Source organism: Drosophila willistoni, assembly GCF_018902025.1.
Source record: "Drosophila willistoni isolate 14030-0811.24 chromosome 2L unlocalized genomic scaffold, UCI_dwil_1.1 Seg196, whole genome shotgun sequence".
NCBI classification, from domain to species: Eukaryota; Metazoa; Arthropoda; class Insecta; order Diptera; family Drosophilidae; genus Drosophila; species Drosophila willistoni.
Window position 1 is genome coordinate 4,520,765 of NW_025814048.1, and position 17,934 is coordinate 4,538,698.

At 39.8% G+C, this 17,934-nt stretch overlaps 2 protein-coding genes across 3 annotated transcripts; both read right to left on the minus strand.

Moving 5' to 3' along the window:
* Positions 1-960: 960 nt before the first annotated feature.
* LOC6640581 (kinesin-like protein KIF12) lies at positions 961-9,020 on the minus strand. Of its 2 annotated transcripts, XM_002063389.4 has the most exons (8): positions 8,428-9,007; positions 4,395-4,569; positions 4,112-4,339; positions 3,912-4,052; positions 2,805-2,946; positions 1,904-2,741; positions 1,072-1,416; positions 961-1,003 (listed from the first exon to the last, which is right to left on the minus strand). In XM_002063389.4, exons 1-8 carry the CDS (start codon positions 8,721-8,723, stop codon positions 991-993), a joined length of 2,178 nt encoding a protein of 725 aa, XP_002063425.3. In that variant the 5' UTR covers positions 8,724-9,007; the 3' UTR covers positions 961-990. The 2 variants fall into 2 exon arrangements, with proteins under 2 accessions (XP_002063425.3, XP_023030540.1); XM_023174772.2 differs by lacking the exons at positions 961-1,003; positions 1,072-1,416 and adding an exon at positions 1,650-1,775 and having other exon boundaries at positions 8,428-9,020.
* A 1,468-nt stretch (positions 9,021-10,488) lies between these two features.
* LOC6640580 lies at positions 10,489-17,560 on the minus strand. The gene is made up of 3 exons (XM_002063388.4): positions 17,487-17,560; positions 15,553-17,419; positions 10,489-15,489 (listed from the first exon to the last, which is right to left on the minus strand). Exons 2-3 carry the CDS (start codon positions 17,396-17,398, stop codon positions 10,967-10,969), a joined length of 6,369 nt encoding a protein of 2,122 aa, XP_002063424.1. The 5' UTR covers positions 17,399-17,419; positions 17,487-17,560; the 3' UTR covers positions 10,489-10,966.
* Positions 17,561-17,934: the final 374 nt, after the last annotated feature.

Below are 17,934 nucleotides of genomic sequence, written 5' to 3' on the forward strand. Positions count from 1 at the left end.
AAAAGTACTTTAGTATAAATTAGTGGCGTTGAAAGGCCTCAGCTACATATAAGCATAAGACTTTAAAATTACATACAAAATTCAGCATTTCAAATGGCTCTAAAGCGAATTTTGGGGCTATGTTAAATATTTTTTCTAATGCAGTTTATCTTAGTTTTGCTAGATCTGCAATTTCTTCTACGACTTTATAAGTGTATATGTAATAATAAAGATTTTAGAAAAAAAGTCATAAATATTTGGCCATCTAAAGAAGTTTTTTTTTCCAACGACAGCTCCAGAAAAACGGCTAAACCTAAATTGAATTCATTTACGGTCATAATCTGAATATACAAAAGTTATTCACTTAGTTACTTGGGAGTCGGAAAAATCTCTTGTTTTTGAGAAATTTCAGAAAAGTATGTTCTTTGAGATACCAAAATTCACAACAAGATATTTTTTGTGATTCGAAAGTTACATTTTCTTTAAAACATTTTTAATACATACTATAAGGTCCAGATTAACATTTAAAAATGATTTACTTAAGCTTTCTTGCTCTATATAACAAATAATCGCAACATAATGTGAAGAAAATGTATTTTGTCAATATCTTGCCAAATTCAAAAGGTGAAACATTTTTTGTATTATACTTTTTATCGATTCTATTTTAAATTATGCAGATCCAACAACATTTAAAACCCATTAGGGCTAAAAGACTATCAAATGTGAATGTAAATTATGAGAAATTTGATCCTTAAGTTTGTCAAAGAATAATCAATAATAATATTTTGTATCTTAGTGAACGACTATCGTTTAAGATTAATCCAAGTTATATGTTTTAAAGAAAGTTCCAGAGAAAAAACAAACCATGCATTGGTCAACGTAATTTCTTTGACCATATAACAACTTTATTTGATTGCAAAAATAAATTATATGTATTATCTATACTATTTATAATAATAATATAATAATATAATTATATTATACATTAATATGTATTATGTGTATTTCTGTTTAAGTCAACATGCTAAAAATTTAATAAAAATAAAAACTTTGTTAGATAAAGACTGAGAACTTTAATGCCGATCCACTTACTCAGGCATTAAGTTGGCTGCAGGGTTGGTTTGCCCCTCCTGCTTCAGGTGCCCAGGCACCTGCCCCGGCTCTCCATTTGGCCGTCTGAATGCATTGGCCATTAGCAAAATATTCCTAGCAATGCGCTGTTGATCGATTCGTTTTTGGGCCGTATCTGTCCGTCTATCGGTATTCTCGGACATTCGTTGCCCAAGCGGCAAAGTAGCATCCTCCGATTGAATTGCATTGGATTGGGCACTACCGACTAGTTCGGGATTTGTCCAGATTTCTGTTCCAGGGGTCTCTTTGCCAGTGGTTGGTGATATGGCTGGACGAGCTGGTATTAAGGGCGAACGCACACAAACTCTGCGCTCAAAATCGAAAAGAAAATATTCCAAATTTAGTCTAAACTTTAGAAATTTTAATAACAAAAAAATATTTAAACTTTAACACGCTTTGTTGGTTTTTTTTTAACAATTTGAGTGTATTTTTATATATTTTTGTAGGAACAAACAAATTTATTTGCAAAATCTATATATCTAGTCACACTCTAAATAACTATACATTAACACATACTTTTGGTATGAGGTACATGTATATGTATAGTATGTTTTGTATGTATGTATGTATGTATAAAAATGATGATTGATCACGCCTTCCCATTCACTATATCCGCCTCATTTTGACTCGGCTCATTGTCCTCATTGTTCCCACTCGGTTTCGATCTAGAACGAGTTAGAGAAATGGTTGAGAACAATGAGCCCAGCCTAATAAGTATGAACGCCCTTAAACGCAACTAGTTTTCATTTATACTATGAATTGTGTATAAATTTATATATATTTCAAAACTCACTTGTTAACATCCTCCAGTTTTTTGAGCAAACGTTCGTTTTCCCTGCACACGATCTCCTGATCCCTGAGTATAGTCTCTCGCACGGTAAAGAGATGATTATTTTCCTGCCTTAATGATTCATTCTCTGCCATATAGAGTTTAACCAATTCAGCCAGCTCCGTGCCATCCAATTCTGGCAAACGTTCCAGATCCACTTTGGGCAAGGGTGCACTGTTGCCACCTAACTGCAGCTCTAGCAGATTGTCGACTGTTTCTCCCTGTCCAGCATTAACGGCCGCTTGATGATGCAGATTGAGGGCCGCTTTCAAGTGATCGTTCTCCATTTGCAGGCCGTGTATATCCCGCTTGAGACTGAGAATCAAAGCCTCTCTGGGATCCATCATAATTACCGGCTTGGTGCGTATACGCTTGGCCCTCGACGCATATCGTAGGGTATTCAAGGTCTCTGCGTGATTGTAGTGAGCTGGGGAAACGCAGGCGATCATCAGCGTAACACCATTTCCCGCCAGGCTGTCAGCCAGCAGTTTTGTTAGTTGACTATCCCGATAGGGTATGTGGCCGGTCCGTTTTTTGTTATCACTCAACGAGGCTATGCAATAGCCCAACACCATGAGACTTTTGTTTATATTGTTCGCCTCTTCCAATGTCTTGCCCTCGCTCATGGTCTTTTTGGTCAGTTCGCTACCAGCTAGATCTACGAAGTTGATCTTTCCATGCTTGGAGAGGAACACTCCGCCATCGGTTTGTTGGTCAGAGAGAATGTGCACCGTTAAGATTGTGTGCGATCGGGATGAATGATCGTTCATTGCATGAGATCCTACGGCCCGGTTACGCATACCTATAAAACAGATCAATATATATGTGAATTGTTTGCAATGGCATTTTCTACACCGAAATTTACCCTCTTCGAGAACCGCCAGCAGATCATCCAGTTCCTCGCAGTCCACTGTGAATAGATTCTCTACAAAGAAACCTCCAGATTTCTTGGACCATCGCACAGCCAGAGGCTTTCGTGCACTTCCCGGATTCAGCAAATCGATTACCTACACAATTACAATAGGGAAATGCAAATACAATTTCAATTTGGAAAACCAATAACGAAATTACAATTTGGCGAAAGGAAAACAAATCATTTAAAATGCCACGCAAAATGCAATAACAAAAATGTTCACGCATCGCGATAAAGGGAAAGTTGGAGGAGTTGGGTGAAGTAGGGAGATAGGGTGGTAGTAGGTGGACCGAGGACAATGGAGGTCAATTCAATACATGTTAAACTAAGCATTGCATATTTGCTGAGGTCAAAGTAGAAACTAAACCAATCAGTTATATTGCACACTAATTTCAATTTCAATTCAGAATTCAATTTAAATTAACTGACTGGCAAGAGTTAATGGGGTCTGAGTGCTATACAAATCGATGTCCGATTAATTGACACAAGGTTTCATTTCAAGCGATTAGCTTTAATGGCTTTTTTAAGTTTTAATGTATTTTCTATATCTCTGATATCAGTTGACTTAATTACAAGATACTAACTAATATTTTGTTTATTTGTTTACTGTTATCTACTGTTTACTGAATTTCTAAATACTTATGACTAAAATTGTTTACTTGTTTACTTGGTTAACTAAATCTTAATCTAGTACTTTAAAAACGCATTTAATGAGCTTTTCACAGAACCTTCTTTTTAAATTGTTTTTTAATTTTAATAACCAATTAAATAATATATAAGACACTAAGGAAATTTTTAAAAGATATGAAAAGAATTCTTTAAGATTAATTATTCAAATCGGCCACTCTACTTAATTTAAAAAAAAATGGACAGGTTTTTTACAAATTTTAACTTCATTTGAGTATTGTCAAATATTTTTATTTCAAAATTTTTACACCATAAATTTGAAATAGACCAAATATGAATCGTAACTAGGCTCCTAATGTTTAGTTTGGTTTATTTCTTTACAAATTAAATAATTTGGAATATTATAGATAATAAAACTTATATTAAACTCACCCGTTCATTGTAAATCTCCATAAAGGAGGCCTTTAAAACATAATTAACATCTTTACGATTCTTAATCAACTGGAAGAGGTACACAAACGAACGGAAGATGAGGCCGTGTCGCGGATCTTTTGGATTTGGTTTGCCCATAAACTGTGTAAATTAAATTGGCTTAAAGATTGGTTTTTGAAGTTTTTCGAAAATGTACTAACCAAATCCGGTGGGCCGGTTAGTGTGTGAGTCTTTCCCGATCCAGTTTGGCCATAACAAAATGCCGTACAACTGAATCCCTCAATGCCCATTTCAATGATTCTCTTTATGCCTGAGTAGTCCAAAATATCGTCTTGTGTGGCTCCAGGTTCAAAGACCACATTGTAAGTGAATACACGAACGCTGTCGCGATTGTGTGAACGCTTCTGTCCCACATCATTGCCTTCAATCTGAGATAATGATGAAAGTCTTTAAATGGCCGGAATGAAACGAAAATCAACTTACTATAACTTGACCGTTGCCAGGAAATTGTAAGGTTGGCCCATATCTGTCACGTTTTTCCTTCTCATTGAGCGGACGTACGCGTACAACCACATTGATATTATCCTCCGGAGTTGAAGGCTCCTCACTGCCCGTCGATTTTGAGGCAACAATCTCCAAGGTCTCTGCGCTACCAATTCTGTAAAAATTCAGATAAGTAGAATCAAAATGATTTATGGAATATTCCAAACTTCAATGCCCTTCCCATGACTAGCATTAATTAAGACTTCAGGTTCAGTTTCGGTGAAAATTGAGTTTGTTATGGTCAATTTTGTTTTGGGTGTGGATTTTCCATTGTTTTTGTGATTTCCCTTGAACTTGACGTGGGCCAGGTCTAAAAACAAGCCAAGGTTAAGGGTAGATGGGTTAAGGCACCCCTCTCCCCCACCTTTGAGAGAGTTTTTTCTTCTTTTTTTTGCGTCTGCGTCGCTATTTTAGGCTTAATGTGATTAACAAATTTCATTTCATTGGAATTTCTCCTTTTTGTGGAAATATCCATAAAAATATGTAAATGTATAAGGTCATAATTTATTGATTCTTAACTCCCATCAGCAATTAGAATTAATCAAGTACAATGAGAAATGAAAATGAAAAAAAAAACCATTCATACTATTATGGTTTATTGAACTACTGCGTCGGAACCGTTGACATTTAGCATTTTCAGGCAAATGACTAGTTAAAAATTTATAAGTAGTTACCAACCCACCAGTACTTATGGTACATACATTAATGACTATACAAGTTTTCTTCTTTATTTTAGCCAGAATGCGGTAAGGAGAGGGGTGGTATGTTTAGTACGTGTTGAGTTTTTGTGTGGATTTGTTTGCTTCTCGTAAATATTTCAAAAGTCTTCCAAAGCAAGGCTTGACCCTCTAGACAGTGGGGGCAAGGTTCACTGTGTTTGATTGGCTAAGAAGAAAGAGTTCAATCAACTTGCAGCCTTATTAAGTTCGTGTAAAATATTCTTTCTGTTTTGACTTGAAAAAAAAATTAAGTTCTAATTAAATGTTTAGTTAAATGAGATCGAAAATCCCTAGTATTCAGTAGGCTTTTTTTTTTTATTTTTATCGATGATTTTAAACTATATAGAAGATTTTGACGCTTAATTCGGAATATAAGTTAAGGTTACTAGTTTTATATTTATTATTATTTTTTATGCAGATTGAAGACCAACCCGATGAAACCTTCTGCGGATTTGCTTTTTGAGTGTACTTTTATAGGTTTTTCATATAATTTAATCATTGTCCAAGTCGGGACAGATTTTAAATTTACTAAACAGAAAAAAAAACTTATCAAGCAGCTCTTGAACTTGCTTGTATAAATAATATAACACGTGTTCTCAATATTGATATTTGACTATTTAACTATTTACTCGGCGTAGATTTTGTTAGACCAATATAAACACGTATCAAACAAGTAAAATAGGGGGCGGATTAGTCTTAGTTTCATTAGTTAATTAGCTCATAGCTTTATGTTACGTATATGGCTTAGGAAAACATTGGAATAGTTTAGATAAAAATGTATAACAACCTTAGGTTATATTAAGTACAACTTTGTGGGATTTGATAAATGTATTACAAATAATTCTGCAACTTGAAAAAACTTTACTCTAAAAATGAATTATCTAATTGATGAAGTGATGTTGCTAACTTTGTTTAAACAATTTTACGAAATAACTTTTAATAAAGTAACAAATTTGTTTATAATTCCCAATTTGTTAAACCAAGTGACATTCCTTAGTTATTCTGTAGTCCGCACCTGAAGTATTGTCCAGTTAAATGCGGGTTTTTGTTTTCATTTCATTCCCTAATGTTTGCACAATAAATACAAACTATAACGACCACAAATTATGACAACAAGCTAACCCTATTTCCAGCTCTTACTTTTATTTCTTCAAATTAGTATGGCAGGAACCTACCCACATCCTTAATTATTATTACACAGTACTAGAGTACGTATTTTACGAGTCGAGTACCAATGTCGAAGGTCATATCTTGAAATATAAAGTTACCCTAAAACAAGGTATATATTTAGATAATGAATTTTTTAATATCGTTCCGATTAAACGCCATTAGAATAAAATCTGGAAATATGTGGCACTTAGGAAACCAGGATTTTAATGAATTGTGAAATAAAAAGTCGAACATTATTCATTTTCCGATTTAAAATTTAAACTACTTTCTCCCACACGTAGTTCCCAAAAGTATGCTAAGAAAAAATATCTAACTACGCAGTTATTCAAATGATTTCACTATTTTGAATATTAGCCCTTAAACTAATGATGATGAGATTGTTGCTCAAGGAATCGATATTATTATTTTACAGTGAGGAATTTATCACGATGTACCAACAGGATGGAGTATACTTTATATGGGAGGTAAGGTACATGCAAAGTTTAGGCAACGCAAATGTAAACTTTGATTATCTGTGGGCCACAGAATGTTTTCGTAATTATGACCTAACTAGTGCTGTGCTGTGCATGCCAGCAAATCCATCATATTTGTATATAGATATAGACCAGTCTAGGAATATGGATTTTTAAATTGCAACCGGCGCACGCGAGAAATGAGAATGGGTTTTTGTTTTCATATTTTGTCTAACCTTTGCAAGTGATGATTATATGGAAATTCATATATTAAGTTGGTATAGGTACAGGGGAATAACTTGTAGACCACACTGCCTCCAGGATCTCCAGGGTCGTCAATCATTTGGCTATCAACGTATTCATTAATCAGAGTGAATAAACATGCGTGCACTCTAATAATTATAACGCCTCTAATCGAATCCCATATGCATATGAATGTGGAGTAAATGGCCAGGACTTGTACTTGAAATCTATCATATATAACTAGCTGATCCATTAAATTAACAAACGACATTGGTGTCAATTTATTTATCGTTGACGTTTTCCAATAAACACCTATAATTTGGATGACTACTAATGAGCATGGCCCCATACATATATGTATATACAAGGGTTAAATGTTATAGAAAGATAACGTTCGATACTTTCTTTTTGTATACCATATTCTTCAAGTTACTTTTGTTTGACCCAAACCATTTTCATAGAACTTACGTTGACCCAATTCGTTCTCTGACAGGTCCTTAACCTTAAGACAATTATAAAAGACGATACTTGGGACACTTGTCAACTAGAAAAGAGAGACAAAAAAAAACATTTCTTCGCCCTAAAATGGTTCGAATACTGTCACTTTCGCTTTCTGGCTTTAATTGCAAAATCGATTAGTGTCCTGGGCTCAGTCAACCTCAACCCCTTTTCGGGCAAGACAAAGATCTATTCAAATACCCGGTATGTAATTCCTTCCTTCCATCAAATCCGACGAATAGACAAAAAGGAAAACTAAACTAAGAACTGAAACCGAACCAAACAACCGTCCATTCGACTGACTGTCTATTTGTCTGTCTATTTGTCCATTTGATTGGCCTGTCCGTCCGTCAGTCATTCGGTCAGTCGTTTTGCATTATTGTGCGTGGTCATTAAAGCCATGAGTCGCAGTTCCACCCTCGCACTCCATTAGCTAGCCAGTGGTGGGTGACCATGTTATCAATATTATTGTTGTGCCTCGTGTCCAAATGGTATATGATGCAAATTAATAACTTGGCCATAAAGTTTTCCTACATACATATAATAGATATTTTATAAATTATAGTTAACAAACAATCAACGATGGGGGCGAGTTCTTCTGCGTTTCTTTTAATATGAATATTTAATGTGTCTATTAAAATTCTAAAAATATTTCACCTTAAGTAGAAAAGACTTTTAATGGAAATGCCAATGTCTAAATACATACAAATATATCTGTAAGTTCTCTAAATATTAAAAAAAAACCTCTAGAAGTTAGAAATTTAAAATTTCAAAAACTACTTTTTGGAATTTATTTTTTTTTTAATAATTTGTTTGTTGTTTTTGTTTTTATCTACTGTTCCATTTCCCTCATTGTCTATTGATTACGGTGGGAAGAATCGCATCACTTACTCATTTTCACGTGAGCGTAGAAAATACGGCGTGTTGCGGGAACCTCCACTCCCACTACCTCCTTTTTGAGGACTCAATCGACGCATGCCATTGGTGAGGCTACGGGAACGCGGTACACTATTGTTGGTACTACCCGAACTCTGGCGCTGTGTAGACGCCGGCGGAGTTGCGGTTGACTTCTTAACGTTACCACGCGAAGCTCTAACACGTCCACGGCTACCGGAGTTACCGGCACTATCTGCGCTACTGGCACCGCTGCTATTCAGATGCGGTACACTCGATGAGCGACGCACCATGCCTTAAATGTGACCACTTAGGTGCAATAATTGGACATTTATTTGTTTAGCTTGTTGCCACTTGGACATCGCTTACAACACAAAACCCACTCACTGAAATTTTACACAATTTACCACGCAAGCCCTTAAACCAAAGCGAGCCAAAACGCGGGCTGTGTCCGTTAGAACGTCCGTTAGCCAGGTGAATTCAACACAAACTGTCGCCTCAAGTTCACCAGGGCAGCCTTTTTTATTTCCAGCGACCCATTGAGATTTATGGTAATTTTTACTAACTCACGCACACCACGAGGTGGCATGTTTCTGACCGACCACTATGCACCATGGATGGAATCGTGGCTATTTTGTCCAGAAACTAGAAATTACAACCACTTTACGAACGTTAGAATGAATTGCTGATCACAGTGAATGTTCCCAACGAGACAGATAACGATAAGTGCTTAACTTTTCTCTGATTTTTTATAATTTTTACCAAAATTTAATGTGCACACTATATTCAAGGAAGTCGCTGCAATACTAAGGAAACCTAGCCTCCAAATATTGCTATTAATCTTTGTCATGAATTCCTCGCGAACTTGCAAAAAAAAAAAACAAATATTGAGATATAAATTGCTGTTTAAATAAAATTATTCCGTTTTTTGGCACATTTTTCTTTAGTCTTTGATTCAATAATTTTAAAAGTCTTTTGGCCGTACCCCAAAAGTAATTTTTAAGAAAAAAATGATGACCAAAATTTAAGGTCTAGCTAAAGGTTAAGCCAATTTGAATAATAAAGTATAAGATATACCCGTTTATATTTGGTCAGCACTTTAATGTTAACTATGTATGTAGATGTCATTACAAAAAATATCAAATTTTTTGAGTAGCCAGCACAAGGATAAAAAAAAAGAAGGTTTTATTCCTGTTTGGTTTGTTTTAAAACTTCACTTCGGACAGAAGAGACGCGGGGACGATTGATTTATATTGGCAAAAACTAAAGCTAAATAAAACTTTGTGTTTTCATTGATCGACATCGACCTAGCTAAACAAAGAGTTTGATATCTTACTTCAAATTCGAAAACATGAATTGTTGGTATATCCTGTACAATATTGGATAAATTATCAAGACATTTTTAAATTTAAGCAATTATCATATAATTCTTCCCTTCAAGTTTGTTCAAAATTATGTTTCCTAATTGATTTTTGTTTTAAATAGTGAAAAAAGTTGCATGTAGACCTAGATTATACTCTAAACTTTGTTTGGATTGTAAGATCAGTTCCTAGGTCTTAAAAAAAAAAGGGTTAATATTAGGAAACTTGCAGCACTGCCAACGTTTCCGACCATTGTGCACTATTAAACACCTGAACAACAATAGACTTTAGAGGGGTGGATAAAACGATAACGTAAGTGTGAGAGAGAGAGAAAGGGGGATAGAGAGGGATGGGAGGACTGTACTCGTTACTTTCAGGAGCAATTAAATCAGCGTGTTGTATGTGTGGTAAACAAACCCAAAGGATTCATAGTGGATTGAGGCTATGTGGCTGCTACATTGAGGGTGTCTGGGCATGATGATGACCCCCGGCTGACCCTGGCGTTTGTCGTCGTTCCGTGCTCATTCATATTGTGCACACATATACAACACAACATTTACTAACTTGTCGTGGCTTATTTGCATTTACTTTAGCATAATCAGAGCAGAATTGTGGCATTCTTTTATATTGGGGGAAATTTAACAAAAAGTTTTCTGGGCAAAAGGGATCTGCATTCACTCTACAAATTGCGGGTATGTGTATTTTTTCATGTTTGTGTGTGTTTTTTTTTTATTTCTCTCAGCGATTGCATTTCAGATTCGTTAATATAGCTAACCATAGTACATAGAACTATGTGTAGATTATATATAAAGTATTCCTACACTTTTTATATATATAGATATATATTGTTACGACTCAGTATTAATGGATTTTCGCATATTTACAAAAATGTTAATATATATATATATTTAGTCGGTATAATAAATTGATTAAATTTTAGCTTATTTTATTTCCTTCCCAATTGTGGAAGTTTTATTTATTATTTTGTTTTTTTTTTTTTTATATTTTCTTACTGTTCACTTTGAGCCTGTTTATGCATAGATCTGCCTTCAGAACTATTTAATATATATTCAATATTATAGATAATATATATACTTAGTTATAAATGTGTTTTTTATTAATTAATAAGCGTAATCCATTCTGTAGTGGGGGTTTTCATTCATGTTTATAGCTGGTTACTTGGCCTTGGCGCCTGCGTACAGTCCCTCGGAGTATTTGGGCCTGCATTCGGCGCAGAACCATTTGCCCTGGGGTGCCACCATTATGCCCACACACTCAAAGTGGAACCATTCGATGAGACAATTGTCGCCATCGCAAGCAATCATTTCGGATACCTCATCGTAGGGACAGCGGCAATAGCAATAGACGGATTCACCTTCGCGGGCCAAGCGAGCACCGGCCGGCGGGCGTATGGGATAACGAATGTTATTGGCCTTGAAGTACTGCAGCGTAGCAAAATCGGGATTGGGCAACAAAGCTGGTGGTATTGGCTGATTAAATGCCGTGGCCGTTGCTGGAGGTGGCGGTGGCAAAGTTGGCGGTGCTGCTGCTGCCGGCTGAGCTACAGGAATCGGCATGGACATGATGGGTGGCGGCGGTCTACTTGGACTTGGACAGGGTGGCAAAGTTGTCACATTGATTTCGGTATCCTCGTCCTCGGTACTGCTGTCGCTGCTATCCGATGGCGGAGCCACTGATGAACTAGTCAAGAGTCCTGGCCGTATCTTCAATGTGGGTATGGGTGGCAGATCTCTGTCCAACTTTTGACGCTTGGCCGATCGATTGGCACTGCTCATTAGGTTTCGTTGCTTCAAACTGCTGCGTTTCCTTGTGCCTGACCCTGAACCAGAGCTGGCCAGAGGTGTTCCACATCCATTGCTATGTAAATGGTGATTATTGTTGTTGTTGTTGTTGTTACTTGTCCGATGTCGTTGCTTGGGCGGTGTGGGTAAATCCTCTTTGGCCCAGGTCAACTGCGGCGGTGGCTGCGGCTTAATTAATTGCATTCCCACCTGCAGTGGCGGAGCTAGGATAGTGGTCATGTTCTCATCGTCGCTGGTATAGCCATAGAATTTATTGGGACGACGCTGACGCTTGGAACGCTTTAGTTGACCATCGGCGTCTGAGCAGCTGCTACCCTCGCTCATACGGGTCAAGCTCGGCTGCATCAAATGAGTCAGCGGAGTCGTTGGTAGCATCGGTAGAAGCGATACTGGCGATTCGGTTAGAGGAACTGGAACATTATGGACAATCGAGTGCATGGGAAGAATTGGTGGCTCCATAGGTGTGGATGACAATGTGGGCATACAATTGGAATCGCCAGTTGGGATTCCAGCAACAATTCCTGGTGGTATTCTTCCCGACTTGCATGAGGACTTTCGCTCACGTTTCTTCTTTTTGTTGCGAACTCGTTCTCGTCTCTCGGCAAAGGCAGCTGCTTCCTCCGGCAGGGATGGCGTCGATGGACGACTATTCTCAACTATGTCATAGTTGTTGTTATTATTGCTCGTTTCCAGTGATGAATCCTGTGGGTTCACAGTCTCACGATTCTGTGTCAGCGATTCGGTGGCCAATTTTTGAGGATGAGCATCATAAAATTCCTCATCTGTGTCGGAAAACGCCGTATCAAAATCGGATTCGTTATACATGGGTAGTTTGGGCGATGGCGGTCCAGGTGGTGGATCCGGGGTAGCCAATGGTTGCTCTTCCGACACAGTGGTTACATTAATCTCCTCCTCCTGTGTACGTGGTCCATCAAGCTCGTTGCTGACGAGCGATTCATCAATCTTCTTCTGCTTCAACGATTTTTTCCGTGAACGCTGCTGCTTTTGAGGTGAACTTTGGCCATTCGAGCTGTCCGAGTCATCAGAATCATCGCTAGAACTGCTGCTGTTACTCGAACTGCAAGTACAATTCGTACCACAGGAGCAACTCGAAGAATCTGAATCAGAATTTGAGCTGGAGCTGCTGGAACTGTCGCTCTCACTGGAATTTCCACTGATGCGTCGGTCGTTGCCCGATTTGGCGCTACGGGATTGTTTCACCGGCGAAGGCGGTGGCGGGGTACGTCTCATTTTGCAATAGTCATGATCAGACCAGACCACATGCAGTTTGTTAGGTGGCCGCTGAAGTTCTTCATCTGCCTCATCATCTGCTGTGGATTTCTCCTGCTCATTTTTATGGCCAGGTGCTTGATTCTGCAAGAGATTTTTCCATATATCTGGAACTGCATCTACATGATCTTTGCCATCCTGTTCCTTGGCAACTAAATCCTCCAAGCCAGACTCAATCTTTGGCATCTGATCCGATGGCGCTTCTTGCTGTTGCTGCTCCGACTCTTCTTTCTTCTTTTCCTTTTCCAATAGCTGATTGACTTGTGTCTCCCCATCATTATCGCTCTCTGAAGAAGGGGACAGCATTACTTTTGGCATATCCAGATCATCTACAGACGCTGACGATGGTGGTTTAATGGGCAAAGCCATGTCATGATTGCTCCGCGGAGCATCTGAGTCACTGTCAGAGCTACTATCCGATTCAGAGAGATTTGGCGCTATAAGATTAAGATCCTCTAGCGATTCCTTATTGCGCTTGGACTTTTTGCGTCGTTTGCTTTTTTGTTCCGATTTCGCAAGAGGTTTACTACTTCCTTGATCCTCTGATTTAACAATTGTTTCCATTTTCGGCTCCATCTCTGACTCAACTTTGACATCAATGGAACTCTGTCGCTCCCTTTCCACCTTTATCATCTCTGCCGCCTCAGGCTGCTGCGATTTAACTTCATCCATCTTGTCAGCATCTTCCTTAGCTACTGGCTCAGCACTCTCATTCTCGGCTGCTTGTGGCACGTCCTCAATTGCGGGTAACTGCTCCTTTTCCATATGTTCCGCCTCCAGATGCTTCATTAATAGTTTCCTTGATACAAATTTCTCCTCGCATGAATCCACCTCCGTACAAGGATAACGGAAATCACCCGTATGCATCCGCTTGTGCACCTCTAGGTAGATGGCTTTACTAAATATAAATCCACAATGCTCACAGGGAAACTGTGCTGGCGGTACACAAAAGTGGTAAACATGACGCCAACGTTTCTGGAGGCATCTCTTGCAATTGGCACTCTCGGTGCCATGCTTCCAGAACAGATGCTTCGATATGTCTTGTTTGTTGCGGTAAGCAATGCCACACCGATAGCAAAGATGCAGCAATTTATGCTTCCACACATGGGACGATAGCTTTGCCTGACTGTGACAATCCTCCAGACAAATGTCACAGGCCTGATGCTGCTTCCTCAGATGAACCATTAGCCGAAAGGCTGATGGAAGGGGAGCCATTTCGCAGAGACAGCAACGGAACTGCAAGGCGTAGATTGTGCCTGTTACTCTGCCCGGACAGATGTGGCACAAAATTTCGCTGTAGCTATAGAAATTCGTACGGCACATCGTGCACATGATATTCGACTTGATATGAAGCCTTCGATTGTGGGTGTAGAGCTCCTTGTGTGTTGAGGTGACAAAGCGACAGGTGAAGCACTCGTAAATGCGTTCATTAAATGGTTCCACATAGGTCGCCTCACCGTTTTCATCCCGGACGCTGCAGCAGCTGGCCAAATTTAAATATTCTGTCTCCAGTAGGGGAAGAAAACTCTTTAATTTAGCCACTAAAGTTTCCGCGTGCAACTCCTCCGCTGTAATACTGTCCACTGTAGCCGTAAAGCGATGTTCGCCTATCATATGTAGCACCAATTGCTTGCCATTGACAGCAATGCGTCGGGCATGATTGCAATACAAGCAGAGCGGGTACACCGTCTTCATGCACAGACGTATGAGATCCACCATTGAAATCTTGTCCAGGGGACGATCTAATTGTAAGTCCACTGTGTGCGTTTCAGGTCCAGCCACATCGATCCCATCTGCAGGCGGAGCCGGTGGTGCTGGTGGCAAAGGAGAGCGTGGCGGAGGAGGCGATGATGATGGCTGATACTCCTCATCGTTGTGCAGCTGCATCGGTTCCAAATCCAATGGCACATTCTGTTGCGGTTGCTCTTCCAGTTCCGCTTGCTGAGGATGCTCCGGCATTTGCATCTGCTCCATGCTGACCGGCTGATGCATGCTCTCATCAATGTCCATGCAATCACTGCCTAGACTGTTACGACGCACAGCATCCGGTTGACTTTCCGTAGTTATCACTGGCGGGGAAGCAGGTGGCGTTAGAGACCAACGACGCTGCTGTTCTTCCGGCTGCTGCTGATGGTGTATATCTGGTGGTGCTACTGGTGGAGGCTCTGGCGCAACCTTTGCATGCTTTTTCGTAAAGATATCCGCCTTGGTACGTTCAATATCCAACTTGGTGCGCTCAATCTCCGCTAGAACTCGACTTAACTTTGCCGTTGGCGAATCTTCATCAGCGGGTGGTGGTAGAGGATCGGATGACAAGGGTAAATGATTTGATGGCATCTCTGGCTGCGGCAGCGGTGGCGAGCAAGAAGGTAATGGCTCGTTATTCGGCACTTCCTCAGTTTCATCTTCGGTGTCAGTACTGCTAAGCGTCGCATCGACGGATTTCTGAAACTCTTTGGGAACACGCAGCATGATCTTGGGTACCACTAGCTTGGGTATGGCAGGTGGAGGAGTTTGTGGTGCTGGAGAAGATACTTGTGGATAAGGGTACATCTCAGGAGCTGGATAGATTGGCGGCGCTGGAACTAAACAAAGAGATTCAACATTTAAATAAAACTGCATATTCCAAATGAATTCCAGGTACTTACTGTATCCTTCAGGCGTCAAAGCCTGATCCATCTGTGGAGCTGTTGGAACTGAATTCGACACCGTCTCCTTTAGCGGATTTTGATCTTGTACCGTCTGCGCTTTTCTTGCCTTTTTTCTTCGCCTTGGCGGCGGTGGCTTCTTTTTCGTATTCCGACAGCCGAGGGCATGGCATCCTTTTTCGCCACACAAAGCACACGGTTGCATTAATTGCGCACAATCGTGATCTTCGTACCGGGATCCTGTGTCAAATGTGGACTGGCAGGTGCAACAGATGAGATACCTGGGCCGATCGTGCTGCTGCTGTTGCATCACCCAAGTCTCCCGCGTGGCAAAATGACTTTGATCGATGTCGTGTTTGTTTTCCAAATGCAGCGATAATTTCTCTACGCTGGCATACACATGCGAACAGTAGAGGCAAATATATCGTTGATGCACCTCTCGCATGTGAAGGAAGAAGTTCCAACACTGATGAACAGAATTGCAACGGGCGCAACGAAAAAATCGTTCCTTCTTGAGTCGCAGCGGGGAAGTGGTAGAGGCAGAAGCGATAGCAGGAGTGGCTGATTCAGTAGCAGATAATGTAGAGATTTGTCCCTGGAGTCGTTGCATTAGGAGTGACGTCTCTGGCTGCGGCTCTGCCTCTGTAAGGGACTCTGCTTCCGGTTCTGAGTTAACCCTGATTTGCTTCTCATTCGGTTGGCTTACAATTTGCGAGGAGGAACTTTGGCTGCTGCGCCTGCGCTTCTTCATCTTCAACGGCTGCACCCTGACATTTTGTTCACTCTCCGGATGATGATCAATCACCAATTGCGGCTGCGAAGCGGAGCTCACTGAGCTGCACTGACTGCTAATGCTCTTACTTCGGTCTCTTCGTATGGGCAAGAACATATGCGGGGGCGGGGGCGGAGATACAGCAGCAGGCGACATTGCCGCCTCCTGGGCTATCACAGTCGGTTGCTTCTGCTCCTCGTTTGACTCCTCCTTGAAAGATTCATGTGCTCCATTTAACTTAATCGGCGTGGTAGCGGTTTCGGTAATGGAACTTTTTGGCGTAATCTTTTCAAGAGACGTTTCTCCTATCACTTTATCCCCTTCTGTATCGGGCTCTGATTCTACTTTGATGGATTCTGTTATATCAGTAGTTTCTGTCGGGGCCCAATTTTCGCTGGTGATTGGCAAATCGTGATCCATATCTACATCCACATCCATGGCCAGCACTGGTGATGAACGGTCTGACGAAGAAGCGGAAGAAGAGAGTGCGCTAACCTGCGCCTGCGGTGATACTGAATTAAAGACTTCTTCCTTCAGATCATCTTTTGGATCTTCATCATTTAAAACTGCCACAGTTGGCAACTCGTCTTCCACAAGATTCTCCTCCTTCACTGGGTCACTTGAAAGCTGTGACGAATCCTCTTCATTTTCAACTTTTACGTCTGCCTGAATTATTACCTGCTCTTGTACTTGCTGTTTTTCCTCCTCCAAGGAAGGTTTAACACTTTCTTCTTTTTCCCTGCCGTCCTTTTCGTCATCGGACAAACTCGCCTGACCGTTAGCCAGGGATACCTTTATATCACTATCCGAATCTTGCGCTCTGTCTATCTCTTCTTGTTCCTTCCCTTTTTCGGCCAGTACCGTTGTTGTGGTCGTCTTTTCCTCTGAATGCTCCATCTCCGCCTTCGGCGCATCCAGCATAACTTTTGAATCATCAAGTTCGTCCTCTTCGCTGCTAGAGCTACCACCACTTCCCGTGCCAGCTCCAGCGCCCGTTCCTGTTCCTGATTCCTCTCCACCGCCATCAGAATTTGATGTACTATTTGTTGGTTGCTGTTCCAATGCTTCCATCATATTGCCTTTAGCATTTATGCGCTAAGAACAAAAATAGAAGCGTTAATCGACCAAGTACACACTATACATATATACACCTATCTAGTACCTTTTCTTCCGGATGTCACCAGAATTCGAATGCTTTTAGGTCTTGTTTTTTTCCTTTTGTTTTAGCAATGACAGCTGAAAATGAAATGAAGAGCAAAAAATAATATTAATATTGTTAAATAATTTCCTAAATTACACACTGGCAACAACAAATTCGATGAATATAACATAAATAGTTATAATCGATGAATAGAACACAAAATTCTGTGTAGTTTACACGTGGGCTAGGACATTGCGAAATTCAATACACGAACAAAAGAATTCTTTGCAAACACAAAATTAATTGTAAATTGCATAATTTGAATATTTATTTCATGTTAAACTAATTAGTTTTAGTTAAGCTGCGTATTTTCATTGCATACTCGAGTGAAATTTATATTTAAATACATTTAAATTGATTTGTTTTATTTGTTTTTTGTAACTCATGATTTTTTCTTTTCTAAACACAC